The sequence below is a fragment of the Bos mutus genome, chromosome 13 (genome assembly GCF_027580195.1).
Source record: "Bos mutus isolate GX-2022 chromosome 13, NWIPB_WYAK_1.1, whole genome shotgun sequence".
Lineage (NCBI taxonomy): Eukaryota > Metazoa > Chordata > Mammalia > Artiodactyla > Bovidae > Bos > Bos mutus.
Genome location: NC_091629.1, coordinates 48,271,858 through 48,291,041, shown reverse-complemented (window position 1 = coordinate 48,291,041; position 19,184 = coordinate 48,271,858). Strand labels below are relative to the sequence as shown.

The following is a 19,184-nucleotide window of genomic DNA, read 5'->3' as shown; positions in this document are numbered from 1 at the left end:
TTGATGAAATATTACCGTTATAGATACCAGCCTTGGACCATCATTTGATCTCTACTGATTTCTGGGCCACTCTCGAATCTCTGTGGTAAACTAGGTATCTCTAGCTTTGATTTTAGGGTACTCCTTTATCTTAAACCATCTGAAAGGCAATAGCTACTTGGTTTTTAAAAATATATATCAGTTTTTTCTTACATCCATCTAGTTTTTTTAAACTGAAGTATAATTGATTTACAATGTTGTAGTTTGTATCTGCTAATCTCAAAGTCCTAACTTAACCCTCTGTCATCCCTTTTCCCTCTTTGGTAACAGTAAGTTAGTTTTCTGTGTCTGTGTGTCTTTCTGTTTCATAAATAAGTTCATTCGTGTCATATTTTAGATTCCACATATAAATGATATCGTATGGTATTCATCTTTCTAACTTAGATGATCATCTCTTGGTCCATCCATGTTGCTGCAAATGGCGTTATTTCATTCTTATGGCTCAGTAGTATTCTGTTGAGTGTATATACCACATCTTCTTTCCTTATTTATCTGTTGGTGGACATTTAGGTTGTTTCAATGTCTTGTAAATAGTGCTGCTGTTAATATTGGAGTGCATGTATCTTTTTGAATTAGAGTTTTCTCCAGATACACACCCAGAAGTGGGATTTTTGGATTATATGGCAACTCTATTTTTAGCTTTTTAAGGAACCTCCATACATGTGTTTGTTGGTCATTTGTATGTCTTCTTTGGAGAAATATCTGTATAAGTCTTCTGCTCATTTTTTGATTGGTTTTTTTTTTTTGTTATTAAATTGTGTGAGCTGTTTATATATTTTGGAAATTAATCCCTTGTCAATTGTATCATTTAGAAATATTTTCTCCCAGTCCGTAGGTTGTCTTTTTGTTTTGTTTATGATTTCCTTTGCTGTACAAAAGCTTATAAATTTGATTAGGTTCTATTTGTTTATTTTTGCTTTCTTTTCTATTACCTTGGGAGACAAGATATCTGTTTTTTTTTCTGAATACAAAAACAAAGGATCCTTCTAGGAAGTTTAGAAAATACAGAGAAGCAAAAATGAAAAATCACCATAATCCAACCACCCAGAGGAAAACACTGAAATTTGTGGCCTAACCACTTAGGTTTTTTAAAAATATATTTATGTATATTTTTTAAAGAGGTTATAGCATGTATCTCTTTTATGATCTTCAATTAATAGAATGGTATAAGTATATCTCCATGTCATTGAAAATTCTTTATAACATCATATTTAGTAATTCCATAGTGGCCCATTTTATGCAGAGAATAGAGAATAGCGGCCCATTTTATGTAGAATATTAATAAAGATAAATATATTTTAATCTGAAAAAATAAAAAGCATATACAAAAGGAAAGGATATTATAAAAATAGTGATGGAGTGTTGCAACAATCAAAAGTATAGGTTTCAGGGACTTCCCTGGTGATTCAGTGGTTAGGGCTCTATGCTTCCACTGAGGGGGTCCAGGTTTGATCCCTGGTTGGGGAACAAAGGTCCTGCATGCTGCCCATTGCGACCCCCCAAAAAAGTATAGGTTTCACAGCTCTGAATCTCATAAGCAATAACTGTAAGCTTAATAAACTGTTTAGTTAAATAGGACATGGGTGTTAACAGACTAGATCTTTTTATTCATCTTTGGGCTGAAGTTTTGTAAAATCTTTCTGGGTCTGAAAATTTTACAAGAAATATACCTGTGGTGTTGTTAAAGGTAAGTGGTTTTGAGTTTCTTGGTTTCCTTTTATTAGAAATTAAGCCAAGAAGTTCTCACTCTTGTGAGTTTGCATACATCTTAGGCACCAAGGAGACATTTGACAGATTATTTGACAGCAGTTATTGGAAGTTTCTTGTTTGGGGGGACTGGTTGAATTGAATCCTAATCGATGTGCCTGGATTAGTCCATGTATTTATTTCTTTTTACAGGTAGTGCCCTCCTCAGTGCTATCTTTCTTGCCTTAGCAACGTACCAGTCTCTGTACCCACTCACCTTGTTTGTCCCAGGACTCCTCTATCTCCTCCAGGTAAGCACTTGCTGGTCAGAAGCCAACACTCAGGTGACCTTTAATACACAGCATGGTCCTTGCTTAGGGGAAAGAAGGGCATGGCACAATAAAGGCTGTGGGACTGCGTCCCCAGTTCACATTTGCTTGCTTCTCCTTGAAAACACAAAGAAACTTGACTAACTTTAAACAAAGTGAACCCTTGGGTAGCCATTTCCTTCTCCAGGGGATCTTCCTGATCCAGGGATCGAACCCAGGTCTCCTGCATTGCAGGCAGGTTCTTTATCTGAGCTACCAGGGAACCCCCAATGATCATTATGTTCTAATTATACATATCATTGCAAATGTATCAGTGCATTTCATTTTTATGTTTGTAATTGGGATCCTTGCATTCTTTTTTTTTTTTTTTGCCTAATATTCACAGATCCTTCTCTGAGCCCATTTCTTTAACTTTTTTTTTGTATAACAACACTGCCTTTGTAAGGTTCTTATGAATTTAATGTTGTGCGTGTACCTGATGCAATGCCTGGACCATAGTGGGAGATCAGTAGTTTAGTTGAAGAATGCAAACTGCTAATATTTACTGAGAACTTACTACTTGTTGGTCACTATGCTGAGCACTCTCCAGGCTTCATCTCATTTCAACCACAGAAGAACTTTAACAGGTCGGTCATATTATAAGCTGTGTATTAATCTACTAGTAATGATATTAGACACATACATTGCAGCTAGAATGTATGGCAGTTTAATCACTTGCCTGAGGTCACATGGCCAGCAAGTGACTGCTGAGATGTGAGCTTGGGCAGAGCCTGCTCTTAAGCATCTGTCTTTTCTACTCAAGTAAGAATATACACATCTCCTCAAGAGCAAGTAGCTGCTTACAGGTCCTGCATGGTTCCAAATCCATTCTTAGAAGGAAACATTTCATGAAAGGGTATGGAGGGCAATGCCATGATTCAAACCAAGAAATGTCTGTTTTCAGAACCCTTGTTCTTAATTATAAAATTTCTGTGCAACTGTTGCTGAAACTGAGTGTGTACCTCTGTTTACTGAAATAGGCCATGTGTGCTTGTCCTTTTAAGTGACTTCCTCATGTATCTTTTGGCTGATGTGTACAGTGGCACATGGTTAGCTTAGTCTTTCTCCTATTTGGGGAATTTGAGAGCTGCCCTAGTTGTCACTAATATAAGTAGTATAGACATTTAATTTCCTTAAGGTGTGTTCTTCCAGCTAAATTTTTAGCACCAAAAGTGTGAGAAATTTTATAGTTTTTTTATGCAAGACCACACTGCTCACCAGAAATCTGGAGCCAATCTGTGGGGCCACCATCAGCGTCTAAAGTGAACCACTTCCTCCCAGGCCACCAGCACTGGCTTTTCAAATTTGATTTATGATTGTTAGTTTAATAGCTATATCATCATCCTGTGAAGTTATTTTACTTTGACTTGCTTTCTAGCTTCTTGTAGAAAGCAGACATCTTACATAACAGTATGTTGTTGGTTATTTCCTTTCTTGCTTCATATTTACAGTTTATTCTTTAGAAGATCTGAGCACCACAAAGAATGCATTGCAACCAGAATTTCTGTACAACTATTTATCAAATTAATACTATAAAAGTATATTTACTGACACACATGAACTGACCAAAAAATTTTAAGTGGCTTGTTAAGCCAAATACTAAATACTATGTTACGTAAAATAGCTCTTATTTAAAACTTAAGGAAATTCTGTCCTGACAACAGTGGACAGTGTGGCTGAGTCATGGAGTCTAGCTACTCAAGTGGTCACTTTGTTCAGCTCCTCCCTCCACAAATATGGACTGAGCATCCGGAGTCAGTATGCTAGACACTCTGGGAGACTCTGCAGATAAAAAGCCTTTAATAAAGGTTGCTGAGCAGGAAGTCCTAAAGGAAGACAGCTCTGGCAGCAGCCTGGGTTGGATTGGAGTGAGGAGGAGCTGAGGTTGGGAAGAGTTTGGCCATCGTATTAGGTCGAGTCAGAGGACTTGACTAGGGGCCCAGATCAGTGTCACGGGAAATGGAGAGATGAGGGACTAGATGCAGAATTCTAGGAGGTAGAATTGGCTGTGTGGCAGCTCTGTATATGTGGTGAACAGGACTGGAAAGAGTGAGATAAACTACAGGACCCATTTATGTAGAAATTACACATACTATATTTATGTGTTTTTATCTAAGTGTATGAAGTGGCCTTGAAAGGCAGTAGGGCCTTGTGAGGCACAGTAGTACATTTGGAAAATCAATCCAATGACATCCGGGAAATAAACCCACTTGTTTAAATATGAGGAAGGGTGGGAACCATAAGCAGCCCAGGATAAGGCAGGTCCAGGACAGCCTGGGATGCCTCAAGTGAGTTGAGTTCCTGTGGATCACTGTGTTTAGGCTACATACTGAATGGCCACCTAGTGGGGAGCTGTAGCAAAGCTGTAAGCATCATATGGGTAGTTAGACCTGATAGTCTTAAAAATCCTTTCATCCCCCTAATTGAATTGGATTTGATAACCACAGGAAAATGATACATCTGCTCTTGAGGTTATATTTTTCTAGAGTTTTTAAAGCCCTCTATAGACACATACATCCATCTAGGAGAGATTATGTCATTTATGTGAGAGCACAGGCTCGACTGGTACATCTTAATGGATGGAGAGCAAAATAGTATTGAAGACTAATGGGGAACTTCCTTTGGTGGTCCAGTGGTTAAGACTTTACACTTCCAATGCAGGGGACCCAGGTTCAGTCCCTCATCAGGGAACTAGATCCCACACGCTGCAACTAAGATCCATGCAGCCAAATAAATAAAAATAATATTATTTATTTATTTTTAATTGGAGGATAATTGCTTTGCAATGTTGTGTTGGTTTCTGCCATGCATCGACATGAATCAGCCATCGGTATACACATGTCTCTTCCCTCTTGAACCTCTCTCCCATCTCCCACCTGATCCTACCCCCTCTTGATTGTCACAGAGCAAGGGTTTGAGCTCCCTGCATTATACAGCAAATTCCCACTGGCTGTCTATTTTACATATGGTAATGTATATGTTACCAAATACAGGCTCTTGGTTCATCCACCTCACTGGAACTGACTCAAATCTATTCATTTTTATGGCTGGGTAATATTCCATTGTATATATGTACCACAACTTCTTTATCCATTCATTCGATGATGGACATCTAGGTTGCTTTCATGGCCTGGCTATTGTAAATAGTACTACAGTGAACACTGGGGTACATGTGTCTTTAAGAATGGTTTTCTCAGGGTATATGCCCAGTACTGGGATTGCTGGGTCATATGATAGTTTTATTTCTAGTTTCTTTAAAGAACTCTCCATACTGTTCTCCATAGTGACTCTTATCAATTTACATTCCCACCAGCAGTGCAAGAGGATTCCCTTTTCTCCACATCCTCTCCAGCATTTATTGTTTGTAGATGTTTTGATGATGGCCATTCTGACCGGTGTGAGGTCATGGTCATCATTGTAGTTTTGATTTGCATTGCTCTAATAGTGAGCAGTGTTGAGCACCTTTTCATGTGTTGATCAGCCATCTGTACATCTTCTTTGAGGAGATGTCTGTTTAGGTCTTCTGCCCAGTTTTTGATTGAGTTGTTTGTTTTAATAATAATTTTTAAAATGTGACTAAATTTATTATATTCTGAGTATCAAAAGAATAATTACTGCAAGTAATTGTAAAACACTGAAGAAAAGTCTCTGTGTCTATAGTGATGCTCAGAAAAGGGGGGAAGAGAGAAAAATGCACATGCCATCATTAAATATGGCTCTTTTATCAATTTTTTTTACTCTGAAAATCAGTACTTAGAAGAAAAAAACTAAGCAATTACCCTTTCTTCTTAAAATGAGCTATAATTCTTCCCTAGTTAATGAAGGAAAGTTCTTTACAGAAAACTGCCAGCTTATAACTGCAGAAGGAAGGCTAGAATGGGTAATCATCAGTGAAATGATTAAATCTAGCAAAGATCATCATTGGATGCTAAAATCATTAGATGAAAGATTTTTTGGAGAACAGAGTATTTGCATCCTCATGGTGCCATAATAGTACCCCCTCCTACCTCTAAATTATTGGCTAAAAGCAAAGGGAAAATTGAATCTTTACAAAGGAGTGCTGTGGCAGTCACCACCTTAACCAGGTAATCCAGCTCAGTATCACTTATGGTGAAATGCCTTGACATGATGTGCTTCATGATGTCATCAGTTCAGAGCACACAGCATCACCTCCAAGGTATTTTTACCCAGAATGTTTACTTCGATTAAGCCTTTAGATATGACTTCTGATTTTTAGGAAGTACAAGAGCAGAAAAGCGAAAGAAAGCGAAGTCGCTCAGTCGTGTCCGACTCTGCGACCCCATGGACTGTAGCCTACCAGGCTCCTCAGTCCATGGAATTTTCCAGGCAAGAGTACTGGAGTGGGTTGCCATTTCCTTCTCCAGGGGATCTTCCTGACCCAGGGATCGAACCCGGGTCTCCCACATTGCAGGCAGATGCTTTACCGTCTGAGCCACAAGAGCAGAAGCACAAGTTAAATGATACTATCATTTAAACAATGGAAGGAAATACTCGACCAACCAAAATATAGGACAATCAAAATATAGAGATATAGACAGCTGGTCTACATCTCTTCAAAAAGTCAATGTCATAAAAAAGAAAAAGTGAAGGGACTGTTCTAGATGAAAGAGACAGTAATTGACTGAAATGGGTGAGTCTTGATTGAACTCTGGTTTGGAAAAAATAGTTATAAAAGATGTTTGGAGGATATTCAGAATATTTTTGAAGATAGATATTAGATGATTATAGGAAATTGTTGATTTCTTGGATTGAGAAGAGTATTATAGTATATAGGAGCATGTCCTTATTTTTAGAAGCTATATGCAGGAATATTTGGGGGAGAAATGTCATGTGTAGGAAATTCATACACACAGAAAAGTTTATATATAGCAGGGTATTAATATTTAATCTAGATGACAGCCATCTGGTTGATTATTGTATTATTTTTTCAACTTTTCTATGTGAGAATTTTATAATGCAAAGGAGAGACATTAGAATACAGGCTCTGAAGTTGGCTTGGCTTGGCTTCTGATAAGCTCTGTGACCCTGGGAAGTGACTACTTAACTTCTGTATGTCTCAGTTTCCTCGTCTGTAAAATGCAGATAATACAGTAGTAGCTACTGCAAAGGGTTAATACATGTCTAGTATGTAGAACAGAGTATGACATGAGTTCAATAGATATTAGTTATGGTTATTAGTATTTAAATGTTCTTAAAAAGGACATGGTCACCAGTGTGGAGATATGTGAGGTGATAGGGAGAAGAGAGGGCTTCCCTGGTAGCTCAGGAATCTGCCTGCAATGCAGGAGACCCCAGTTTGATTCCTGGGTCGGGAAGATCCCCTGGAGAAAGGATAGGCCACCCACTGCAGTATTCTTGGGCTTCCCTGGTGGCTCAGACAGTAAGAATCCACCTGCAATGAGGGAGACCTGGGTTCGATCCCTGGGTTGGGAGGATCCCCTGGAGGAGTGGGCAACCCACTCCAGTATTCTTGCCTAGAGAATCCCCACGGGCAGAGGAGCATGGCAGGCTACAGTCTATGGGGTCGCAAGGAGTCAGACATGATTGAGCGACTAAGCACAGCACAGGGAGAGGAGAAAATAATTCATTTTTTAGAGTCAAAAGAACTATAAGCATTAGTTTGAAATTACACCTTTGACACTGCAGATCTGCCTCCATCCTGCTGGTCGTATTTCTAGAGGGTACAAGAGGCAGGTGGTGGACATGCTCATGTCTGATCAGCGCCAGAGGCAAAGCTGTTTTTCCCTTTCCTACATGAGATGCAGAGAGGCTTCATGATCAAAGGCAGGGGATGCTGCAGCTGGCTCCCTGGTGAGTCACTTCTGAGAATGGTAGTTTGAGCCCATCTGGTCCCTTCCCCCAACTTTACTCTTCTCTGACCTTGGCTTAGGGCCTAGTTTCCAAATTAGAGAAAAGCTTAAAATGTTATGCTCTGATCACATGCAGAAGAAAACAGCCCTAGAGCGCCCAGGACCAAGAGGCTGCAGTGAAGGATGGGCCAAGTGCACAGGACCTCAAGGCTGAAGCTGTGAAGCCGACAGAGGGAGGTTCCTGGTGCAGTCAGGAAAGTTTCTATTCCCTTCCTTCTTTTTGCTTGGGATTCCTTAGAGCGTTTGAGGTCCTTATTTTCTTTGAAAGGGTATAACAGAAACCAGGGTGAAATAACCTTCTGAGTGTTCTTATGGTTTTTGCTTTAATCTGATCTGACCCCTGGAGGCAGAAATGGCAACCCCACTCCAGTATTCTTGCTTGAAAAATCCCATGGACAGAGGATCCTGGCGGGCTACAGTTCATGGAGATGCAAAGAGTTGGACACGACAGAGCCACTGAGCATGCACGCATGCAATCTGACCTCTCTTGTCTTTGAAAAATTAACCCTGTGATTTCTGTATTTCTGGAGCTTGGAGCAGATCACGTGGCACTGGCTTGTACTAAAGAAGCCAAATCCAACCAGGTCTTTCTTGATAACAGGGCACTTCCCCAGGATTTCTGCAGGGCCTTGTTTTGAATTTTCGCCTCTTACTCCTCCTTTCCCAGCCAGTTTCTGTTCATTCTCCTGCTTCCAGGAGAGTGACCAAGGTAGAGGTGGCAGTGTTCTTAGCTTCCTTTCTTTTTGGAACAGGTGAAAATGAGGGTAAGGGGTTGATCATGCATTTGCAATAAACTTTTTTACCAGTTCTATTGCCTCAAATATACCTAATCATGTAAAATATATCTTCTGGGTCTCAGCCTGAGATTTCAATAGCTTAGATATAAAGACTTTTGTTAGATTTCAGTTCTCTTTGAGAGTTTTGTTTTTTCTGATTACTGATTTTTTCCTTTTTTCACCATGTCCTAGAAAGAAAATAGTTTCTGTATAGAAAAATGCCTTTCTCCCTGTACTTTAGAGAGTTAATGGGGAGGGCAATAATTATACATTTCTCCCCTTCCTTATTATAGTTTGGCTTTTCCTGAAGCAATCTGAGAATTCTCTTACTTCTCTAAATATTTTTACGTGTTAGCAACGGTGTGACTTCTGGGATATAATGACACACTGGTTTAATTTTTCAGGTTAAAGGTACACATAGCCCATGGACCACATCTGTCCCACAGATGTGTTTTATGTAACCTTAGTGTTTAATTCGATTATTCGTTGTCATTATTTTTAAAATTCATGTTAAAATGTATATTTCTGGCTTCTTTTGAAAAATTGGAAGATCTGGCTTTTAGTTTAGCGCCTTAGTTTTCCACAGTCCATATGCTTCATCTCTGTTACACTTCACTCATTTGTTACATGCCTGGCTTCTCTAGGTATTTGAGTATGTGTGTTTATATTCACTGAAAGATCTAGAAACAATGACCAACCCAGTATCAGTGATTATCCTTGACGCTCAGATTGTAATCTTTACTATTTTTAGCCCCTGAAAGAAACTAGGGTTTCTTAGAGTAATGGCTGACTTTAGGTTGAGGGCAGGAAGTGTGCAGGATAATCCTGGAACACTGTGTTATCAGAAAACAAGGGAACTGCCAAAGACTCTTGTGGAATCTAAAAAAATAGTACAAATAAATGTATATGCAAAACAGAAACAGACCCACAGATAACAGAAGACAAACTTGAGGTTACTAAAGGGGTAGAGGGAAGTGGGGAGGGACAAATTAAGGGCATGAGATTAACAGATGTGAACTACTACATTTAAAATAGATAAGCAATAAAGATATACTGTATAGCACAGGGACTTATACTTAATATCTTGTAATAACCTATAGTGGAATGTAATCTGCAGGAATACTGAATCACTATGATGTACACCTAAAACCAGCACAATATTGTAAATAACTGTACTTAAATTTAAAAATCTGATACAAATGTTTTTTTAATGAGCAAGGTTAAAGTATAAAAGCATGCATATTTAGATGGAAAGCTGTTAAGAAATACAAGGAAGTGAGTACTATAAAAACCAGGAAAAATTGTTACTTTGAGGGAAGAGGGGATTCTGGTTGGGACAGGGCACAGAGAGAAACTTAGGGAGTGACATGAAGTCTCTGTCTCTCTCGACCTCATGAACGTTTGCTTGATAATCATTCACTAAGTTTTATATTGGTTTTATGTATTTTGTATTTTACTTTTACAGTGAAAAGTTTTAAAAAGTTGATGAGAATGTTTAGGTCATCACCCTTTCAACCCTTCCTACTTACGTACTTTTCACTTTAAGGTAGCATTTGCTACTGAGCAAGATAGGTGAGCAAAAGGAATGCTCATTTGTTCACTGAGAAATTTGTAGTGTGGACCTCTAGATTAAGTTTGGCTGGAGTATTTATAAATAACAAGCTATCAAAGGATTGCCTGAGTTTCTTTTTTCAAAAATTTTAGGTATGCCTTGCTTTAATGTAACAGAAGTAGTTCTAAAAGATGACTTAATCTTTAAGCAAGGCAAGTTTTTATAAATAGACTCGGTAAATATTCCACATTATATTTTCAGAGCTCTGTTCACTAAAGCAAACCCGATTCCAAGACCAAGTCTTAAAAATTATACCTAAAATTTAATACACATAATCACAGATTTGCCAGGGGCAAGGAGGGGATCATTTCCTACTCCTAACAACAATAGCACTTTAGGTCCAATAAAGCACTGAGAATATGGTAGCAAGCAAAAAAAGGAAAGAATTTATTACCTTAAGGGTCTAAAGTTACTAACACCAAGGCCACTACTTATTTTTTCTACATACCCACTATTAATTAATACATATTCAAGGATACAATTCAGGGGATGTGAAAACTTGGCAACAAACATTGACTCATCAGTGAAATCCTTTACTAGTTTATTCTGACAGTTTCTAACTCTCTGAGAGGCTCTAAGCTATTTGAATATCTTAAGCTTCCCGTGCCTCTCGAGGCTGGGAGACTGTAAACAATCGTATGCATAGCTGCAGGAGTCCGGGTAAACTTGTCAGGCGAGTTAGAGAGCCATCAGAGGGGTTTGGATTTAAACACTCCTAATTGCCCAGGAACTTTATTAATTGGAGCTGTAAGTTAACTCTTTGACAGAGAGAGCGAGATGGTGGTAGGGGACAGCCCCCAGTAAAGTCAGAGGTGAGAGCACAAAGCAATAAAGTAGGCAGACTCTGGTTTTTTGGGGGGTAGATGCTCGAGAATATCCGGGCGGACTCCTGAGGCTCGATCCCGCCTTTGCGTATGCCGAGCCTCCTTCCTCATGACCTTTGTCACGAGTGGAATGCCTCACCGGCTCCCGGCACCAAGTCTTAAAAATTATACCTAAAATTTAATACACATAATCACAGATTTGCCAGGGGCAAGGAGGGGATCATTTCCTACTCCTAACAACAATAGCACTTTAGGTCCAATAAAGCACTGAGAATATGATAGCAAGCAAAAACTGGGAGGCTCTCACGGGATTCGCCAAGTTAGAAAAGCCTCATATGTTGGGTATATGCTTCAGAGGTCTACAAAGAGACCACTTTGAACAGTCTACCTGATTCAGTTCTTCATGGCATTCTCACTTCCCAGCTTATTTCTTTTTAAATGTCATTTAGCAGGTAGGAAGGGTTTTTGTTTGTTTTGTTTTGTTTTTCTTCCATGGGTTGTGGTTTCTTCCCTCCCTCCCTTTCTTCCTTCTAGGCTAGATGGCAGTATTTTTCAGGAAGAAGAGAAGATAAAAATTATCAAAGGCAGGTAGAAGTCTAGAAGGGAACTCAGAACCTAGGCGGCTTACTCTTTAAATGTGTCTATGAATGCCTCTTCTTTGTTGAATTATTTTCCATCCCCAGAAATGTACTATTTTCTGAAAACTTTGTTCTTTTGGTGCAGCATTGTCAATAGAACCTTTTGTGATGATGAATATATTGTATATCTGTATACTGTCGACATAGTAGTCAGGAGCCTCATGTGGCAGTTGAACACCTGCAGTGTGCTAGTGAGACTGAGAAACTGAATTTTTAATTTTAATTAATTTCCATTAATTTAAATTTAAATAATCACATGTGACTAGGAGACAGCACAGTTTGAAGGTAAGAGTAACCCAGTGGTTAGGACTCTGAGTTCCCATTGCAGGGGACACAGGGATTTGATACCTGGCAGGGGTGGGGGACTAATATCCAAAATATCATGTATGAAACGAGATGCCAGTCCAGGTTCAATGCACGATACTGGATGCATGGGGCTAGAGCACTGGGACGACCCAGAGGGATGGTATGGGGAGGGAGGAGGGAGGAGGGTTCAGGATGGGAAACACATGTATACCTGTGGTGGATTCATTTTGATATTTGGCAAAACTAATACAATTATGTAAAGTTTAAAAATAAAACAAAAAAAAAAAAAGAGGAGCGCTAAGTATGTGCAAGCTTAGAGAGCAGCCATAGGGTTGATCCGTTTCCTTTCCTCTCATGTTTGTTAACACTAATGTTATCTCTGTTCTCTTGACTGACTTCCCACTCTCCTTAAAGTCATTACCATGGAGTTATATATAATGTCTTTATAACTTGTCTTAAAATACTTGTGCATAGGCCATCTGACATTATACATGTGCCAGTTAGTTTCAGCCTCAACTTTAGGGGCAGTGAGTTACTTTGAAGAAGCATCCATGCACTGTGGTACTCAACTAGCTTTGCATCAGAAAGGCCGTGCTCCACAAGTGGCTGCCATCCCTGCTTCCATAGCTTGAGCTGCACCTTCGCTGACTACGGCACAGTTAATGTCAGAGCAGATTGGATTTTTGTTGGTGAGATTAGTTGAATATCAGAAGTAGGCACTCATAGGTGAAATCGAAATATTCAAAAGAAGTGGAATGAACTAAAACATTTTAGATACTTCCTATATTTGCATGAGGAGGAAATAAGAATCTAGGAAAATCTGTAACTTCTTCCATTGGAGATGGTGCCTGAGGCTTAGTTCCTAACTGATCCTGTGTCTAGCTTTCTCTAGGTAACATTTCTGGTTACCTAATGCGACCCTAAGGGCAACAGAAGCTTATCTCTGGGATATTGTCACTTCTGCCTTGAGTGAACCTTCCTTGCAAGTGGTGATTGCAACAACTGATAGGGGAGAGAGCTGGGACTTAATCAGCCTTCTGCAGTGGTTTGTGTAAACTGTTGTGTGCTTGCTTGCTAATGGATATTTGTTTAATAAATGTTGCTAAGGGTGCCAGAATCTAGACTGAAACTTGCTTTCTTTGTGGTAAGATCCTAGAGGAGGAGCTAACCCTTACACATCTGAAACTTTTTTCAAGGCAACTGTCAAGAACCTATGAGTAATAACCAAAATGGCCGCTGAATTGCATGCTTGAAGTAGTTAAACGTGTAGCACCATATGTTTAAGGTATACAGTACAGAGATTGAATCGCATACGTCATGAAATGATTACCATAATACGTTTAGTAAACATCATCATCTCATACAGATACAAAAGAAAAAAATTTTTTTCCCTTGTGATGAGAACTTTTAGGATTTACTCCCTTAACAACTTTATTATACAACATCCAGCAGTGTTAATTATATTTATCGTGTTGTACATTACATCCCTAGGACTTATTTATCTTATAACCGGAAGTTTGTACCTTTGACTATCTTCATCCAGTTCTCCCTTCCCTATTCCCCACTCTGGTGACCACAAATCTGATCTCTTTTGCTATGAGTTTGTTTTTTGTTTGTTTTTGAAGTATAATTGACCTACAACACTATGTTAGTCCCTGGCCCACAGCATAGTGTTTCAATATTTCTATACATTACAAAATGATTATCATGGCCGTTTGTTTGTTAGCTGTATACCCTGCTAACTTCACTGAATTATCTTATTGTTTGTTATTTTTATCATGAGTAGTTGTTGCATGTATCTAGATACTGATCTTAGTTATTTAAGCTGTTTGTGATACACTATCAATAGCTTTCGTTATCTTAACTAACCTTACATTTTTGTAATAAACCCAACCTAGTACTCTTGCCTGGAAAATCCCATGGATGGAGGAGCCTGGTAGGCTGCAGTCCATGGGGTCGCTAAGAGTCGGACACGACTGAGAGACTTCACTTTCACTTTTCCCTTTCATGCATTGGAGGAGGAAATGGCAACCCACTCCAGTGTTCTTGCCTGGAGAATCCCAGGGACGGCGGGGCCTTGTGGGCTGCCGTCTGTGGGGTCGCACAGAGTCGGACACGACTGAAGCGACTTAGCAGCAGCAGCAGCAGTCATAATACAACGTTATGGTAATCGTTTTCTTATATTGCTGAATTAGACAATATTGCACCTAGCATTTTTGCTTTTGTGTTGGTAGTTGATTTTAGTAGCAAGGTTATATTTGCTGTGAAAATGTTAATGTAAGATTAGAATCACCTGCTTCTTGAATGTTGGTAGAATTTTCCTGTAAAACTGGCTTGGCCTGCTCTTTTTTTTTTAATGGGAAAAAATTTCATTGCTAATCCATTTTCTTAAATGGTTATGCTGCTGTTATTCTTTACGGCATCTTCACCAGGAGTAGATTCAGTCTCGAGAAACCACTTTCTTTGCTCATCCATGAGAAACAGCTCCTCATCTGATCAAGTTTTATCATGAGATTGCAGCAGTTCAGTCTCATCTTCAGGCTCCACTTCTAGTTGTCTTGCTATTTCTACCACCTCTGCAGTTACTTTCTCTACTGAAGACCTGAAGGCCTCTAAGTCCTCCATGAGGGTTGGAGTCAGCTTCTTCCAGACTCCTATCAATTTTAATATTTTGACCTCCCCATGAATCTTGAATATTCTTACTGATCTAGAATCCTTTCCAGATGGTTTTCAATTCACTTTGCCCAGATCCAAAAGAGAAGTCACTATCTGTGGCAGTTATAGACTTACAAAATGTTTTTCTTTTTTTAAAAGTAATTTTAGTTACTTATTTTAATTTTTGGCTAAGCTGGGTCTTCATTGCTATGTGGATATTTCTCTAGTTGCAGCTAGCGGATCTCTCTCTAATTGCGGTACTCAGGCTTCTTACTGGGCGCTCAGGCTTCTTCTCTTCTCTTCACCTAGAGCCTGCAGAGCACAGGCTCTGCATGGCATGTGGCATCTTTCCCGACCAGAGATTGAACCCATGTGTCTCCTGCATTGGCAGGCAGATTCTTTGCCACTGAGTCACCAGGGAAGCCCCCAAAATGTATTTCTTATATAATAAGATTTGAAAGTTGAAATGACTCCTTGATCCATGGGATGCAAAATGAATGTGTGGTGAAAGTGAAAGTCACTCAGTCGTGTCCAGCTCTTTGCGACCCATGGACTATACAGTCCAAGAAATTCTCCAGGCCAGAATACTGGAGTGGGTAGCCATTCCCTTCTCCAGGGGATCTTTCCAACCCAGGTCTCCCACATTGCGGGCAGATTCTTTACTGGCTGAGCCACGAGGGAAGCCCAAGGATACTGGAGTGAGTAGCCTATCCCTTCTCCAGTGGATCTTCCCAACCCAGGAATCGAACCGGGATCTCCTGCATTGCAGGCAGATTCTTTACCAACTACCAGGAAAGCCCCATGCATGTGTGTTAGCAGGTATGAAAAGAACATTAATCTCATTGTTCATCTCCATCAGAGCTCTTGGATGACCAGGTACATTGTCAATGAGCAGTAATATTTTGAAAGGAAACCCTTTTTTTTTTTTTCAGAGCAATAGGTCTCAACATTTTAAGTAGGCTTAAAATATTCAGTAAACCATGTTGTAGAGATGTGCTGTCATCCAGTCTTTGTGTTTCCATTAGTAGAAAGAGTGTTTGCAAAGTCAATTTAGAATCATTTTTAAGGGCCCTAGGATTTGAGGAATGGTAGATGAACATTGGCTTCAACTTAGTCACCAGCTGCATTGGCCCCTAATAAGAGAGCTGGCCTGATCTTTGAAGCTTTGGAGCCAGGCATTGACTTCTCCTCTCTGAATGTCCTAGATGGCATCTTCCTGCAGTGTAAGTCTGTTTCGTCTACGTTGAAAATCTGTTGTTCAGTGTAGCCACCTTCGTTAATTCTCTTAGGTAGATCTTCTGGATGACTTGTTGGAACTTCTACATCAACACTTATGGCTTCACCTTGCACTTCTGTGTTACAGAGATGGACTTCTTTTCTTAAACTTCATGAACCAATCTCTGCTAGCTTCAAACTTTTCTTCTACAGGTTTGACTCCTCTCTAAGCCTTCATAGGATTAAAGAGAGTTGGGCCTTGCTCTGGATAACACTTTGGCTTAAGGCAATGTTGTGGCTGGTCTCCACATCAGCAGTAAGGCTGTTTTGCATTCTTATAATTCATGTATTCACTGGAGTAGTGCTTTTCATTCCTTTCAAGAACTGTACCTTTGGATACACAGCTTGGCTAACTGTTCGGTGCAAAAGGCCTAGCTTTCACCCTATCCCAGCTTTTGATGTACCTTCCTTAATTATTTGTCCCTTTTGATTGTGGCTCAGCTGGTAAAGAATCCGCCTGCAGTGCAAGAGACCTGGGTTCAATCCCTGGGTTGGGAAGATCCCATGGAGAAGGGAAAGGCTACCCATTTCAGTATTCTGGCCTAGAGAATTCCATGGACTATACAGTCCATGGATTGCAAAGAGTTGGACAAGACTGAGCAACTTTCACTTTTGATTTTAAGTAAGAAACCTGCAGTGCTTCCTTTGACTTGAACACTTAAAGGCCATCGTAGGGTTATTAGTTGGCTTAATTTTGATATTATTATGTCTCAGGGGAATAGGGAGGCCTGAGAAGAGGGAGAGAAGCGGGAACAGTTGGTGAGCGGAGCAATCAGAATACACACAACGTTTATCAGTTAAGTTAGCCTCTTGTATGAGTGTGTAGTTCATTGTTCACCTCGACAATTACAATAGTAACATCAAAGACCCCTGATCACAGATCTCTATAACAAACATAATAATGATGAAAAAGTTTGAAATTTTGCAAGAATTGCCGAATGTGACACAGAGACACAAAGTGAGCAAATGCTTTTGGATAAATGGTGCCCATAGGGTTGCCACAGACCTTCAGTTTGTGATAAACAGTATCTGTGAAATCTATGAAGTGCAGTAAGCCAAAGCACAATAAAGAAAATGAAGTATGCCTGTGTCGTAACTTTGTTTTCTGTTTCCACAGATTCTACTCTTACCTTTATTATTTCCTTCCTTCTTTTGAAGTTTATTCTGTTCTTTTTATAAAATCTTAAAATGGATGTTTGTTTATTTTCAGCCTTGTATTCAATAAGTTTATATGGGGATTTCCCTGGTGGTCCAGTGGCTAGGACTTCATGCTTCCACTGCAGGGGGACACAGGTTCAATCCCTGGTCAGGGAACTGAGATCTTATAAGCCACGCTGTGCAACCACACACACACACACAAAGTTTATATGGTTGTGTTTCCCTCAGAGTACTGTTTTACCTACATAAGATATTTTCATAACCATTAATTTCTAATATCAAAGCTTTCTATTATCATTCCTTCTTTGACTCCTGAGTTATTTACAAAAGTGTTTAAAATTTTCCTAATGTGTTTTTAGATTACCTTTTTATTAATGATTTTGACCAGTTACATTATGGTCAGAGAATGGGATCTGTATGGTATAGATTCTTTATTTAAAGTTTGTTGATATTGCTTTGGGGCCTGATTAAGCTATGTGGTCTTTTTTTTTAGCTGTGTCAGGTCTTAGTTGCGGCATGTGGGGCATTTGTTGTGCTGTGCAGGATCTTCCATTGCCGCACATGGACTCTCTAGTTGTGCCTCACAGGCCCAGTAGTTGCAGTACTTGGGCTTAGATGCTCTGTGGCGTGTGGAATCTTAGCTCTGTGACCAGGGATTGAACCCGCATCCCCTGCATTGCAAGGTGGATTCTTAACCACTGGACCACCAGGGAAGTCCTTGTGGTCAGTTTTTACTAATCCCCCAAAATGTTTTATGGGCAATGGCACCCCACTCCAGTACTCTTGCCTAGAAAATCTCATGGATGGAGGAACCTGGTAGGCTGCAGTCCATGGGGTCTCTAAGAGTCGGACACGACTGAGCGACTTCACTTTGACTTTTCACTTTTATACATTGGAGGAGGAAATGGCAACCCACTCCACTGTTCTTGCCTGGAGAATCCCAGGGGCAGGGGAGCCTGGTGGGCTGCCGTCTATGGGGTCGCACAGAGTCGGACACAACTGAAGCGACTTAGCAGCAGCAACAGCAAAATATTTTAAATGAATGTGAATTCTCTAAGCACGTTGTTTTATATAAATGTATTTTTTTAATACCTCTTTGTTTATTTGGATTTTTAATGTCCATCAGCAATATTTTATAGTTTATATATTACATATTTTATAGTGTGCATACCTTGTACTTAATATTTGTTAATTTTATTTTTAAGTATTTTTTCTCTTTTACACTATAGTGAATGGAATTGTCTGCTTAATTTCAATTTTGAATTGCTCGTTAAAGTATATAGAAATGCAGTTGATCTGGGTATACTAATCTGTTAGTATGGGATGTTACATTAATTGATTTTTCAGGTGTTAAATCAACTGTGGTGGACATAATCTTAATGTGGCCTCCATGATCTCTACATACTAATGTTAATCACAATCCCTTTGAGTATGAACAAAACCAGTGACTTGCTTCTGATAAATAGAATACTGTAAATATGACTCAATGTAAGGAATTATAAATTTGTTTTGTAAGATCTTAGGTGAACAAGTTCATGAAGTATGCTATTCATATTTCTATTTCATTATGATTTTTGTCTATTAGATCTACCAGTTATCCGCTGATGGTGGATTTGTGTATTTTTCCTCTGTAACTCTGTCCATGTTTGTTCTATATATTTTGAGATTGTGTTATTAGGTACATACAAGTTTAGAATGGTAATATCTTTCTGATGGCACTTTTATCATGATAGAACATCTTTATCTCTACAATACTTTTTATGTTAAAGTCTATTTTATCTGGTAACAATAACCAAACTAATTTTCTTTTGGTTAGTGTTTACCTGGGCTCAGAAGCTAAAGAATCTGCCTGCAAGTTGGGAAACCTGGGTTCTATCCCAGTTTCAGGAAGATCCCCTGGAGAAGGGAATGGCTACCCACTCCAGTATTCTTGCCTGGAGAATTCCATGGACAGAG

At 39.4% G+C, this 19,184-nt stretch overlaps 1 protein-coding gene across 1 annotated transcript in view; it reads left to right on the top strand.

The window, feature by feature from the left end:
- PIGU (phosphatidylinositol glycan anchor biosynthesis class U) overlaps positions 1–19,184 on the top strand; it is a 90,982-nt gene that overhangs the window by 41,253 nt on the left and 30,545 nt on the right. The window contains exon 7 of the mRNA XM_005900433.3: positions 1,939–2,036. Coding sequence (XP_005900495.2) covers positions 1,939–2,036 — 98 coding nt within the window. The remainder of the gene's footprint in view (positions 1–1,938; positions 2,037–19,184) is intronic.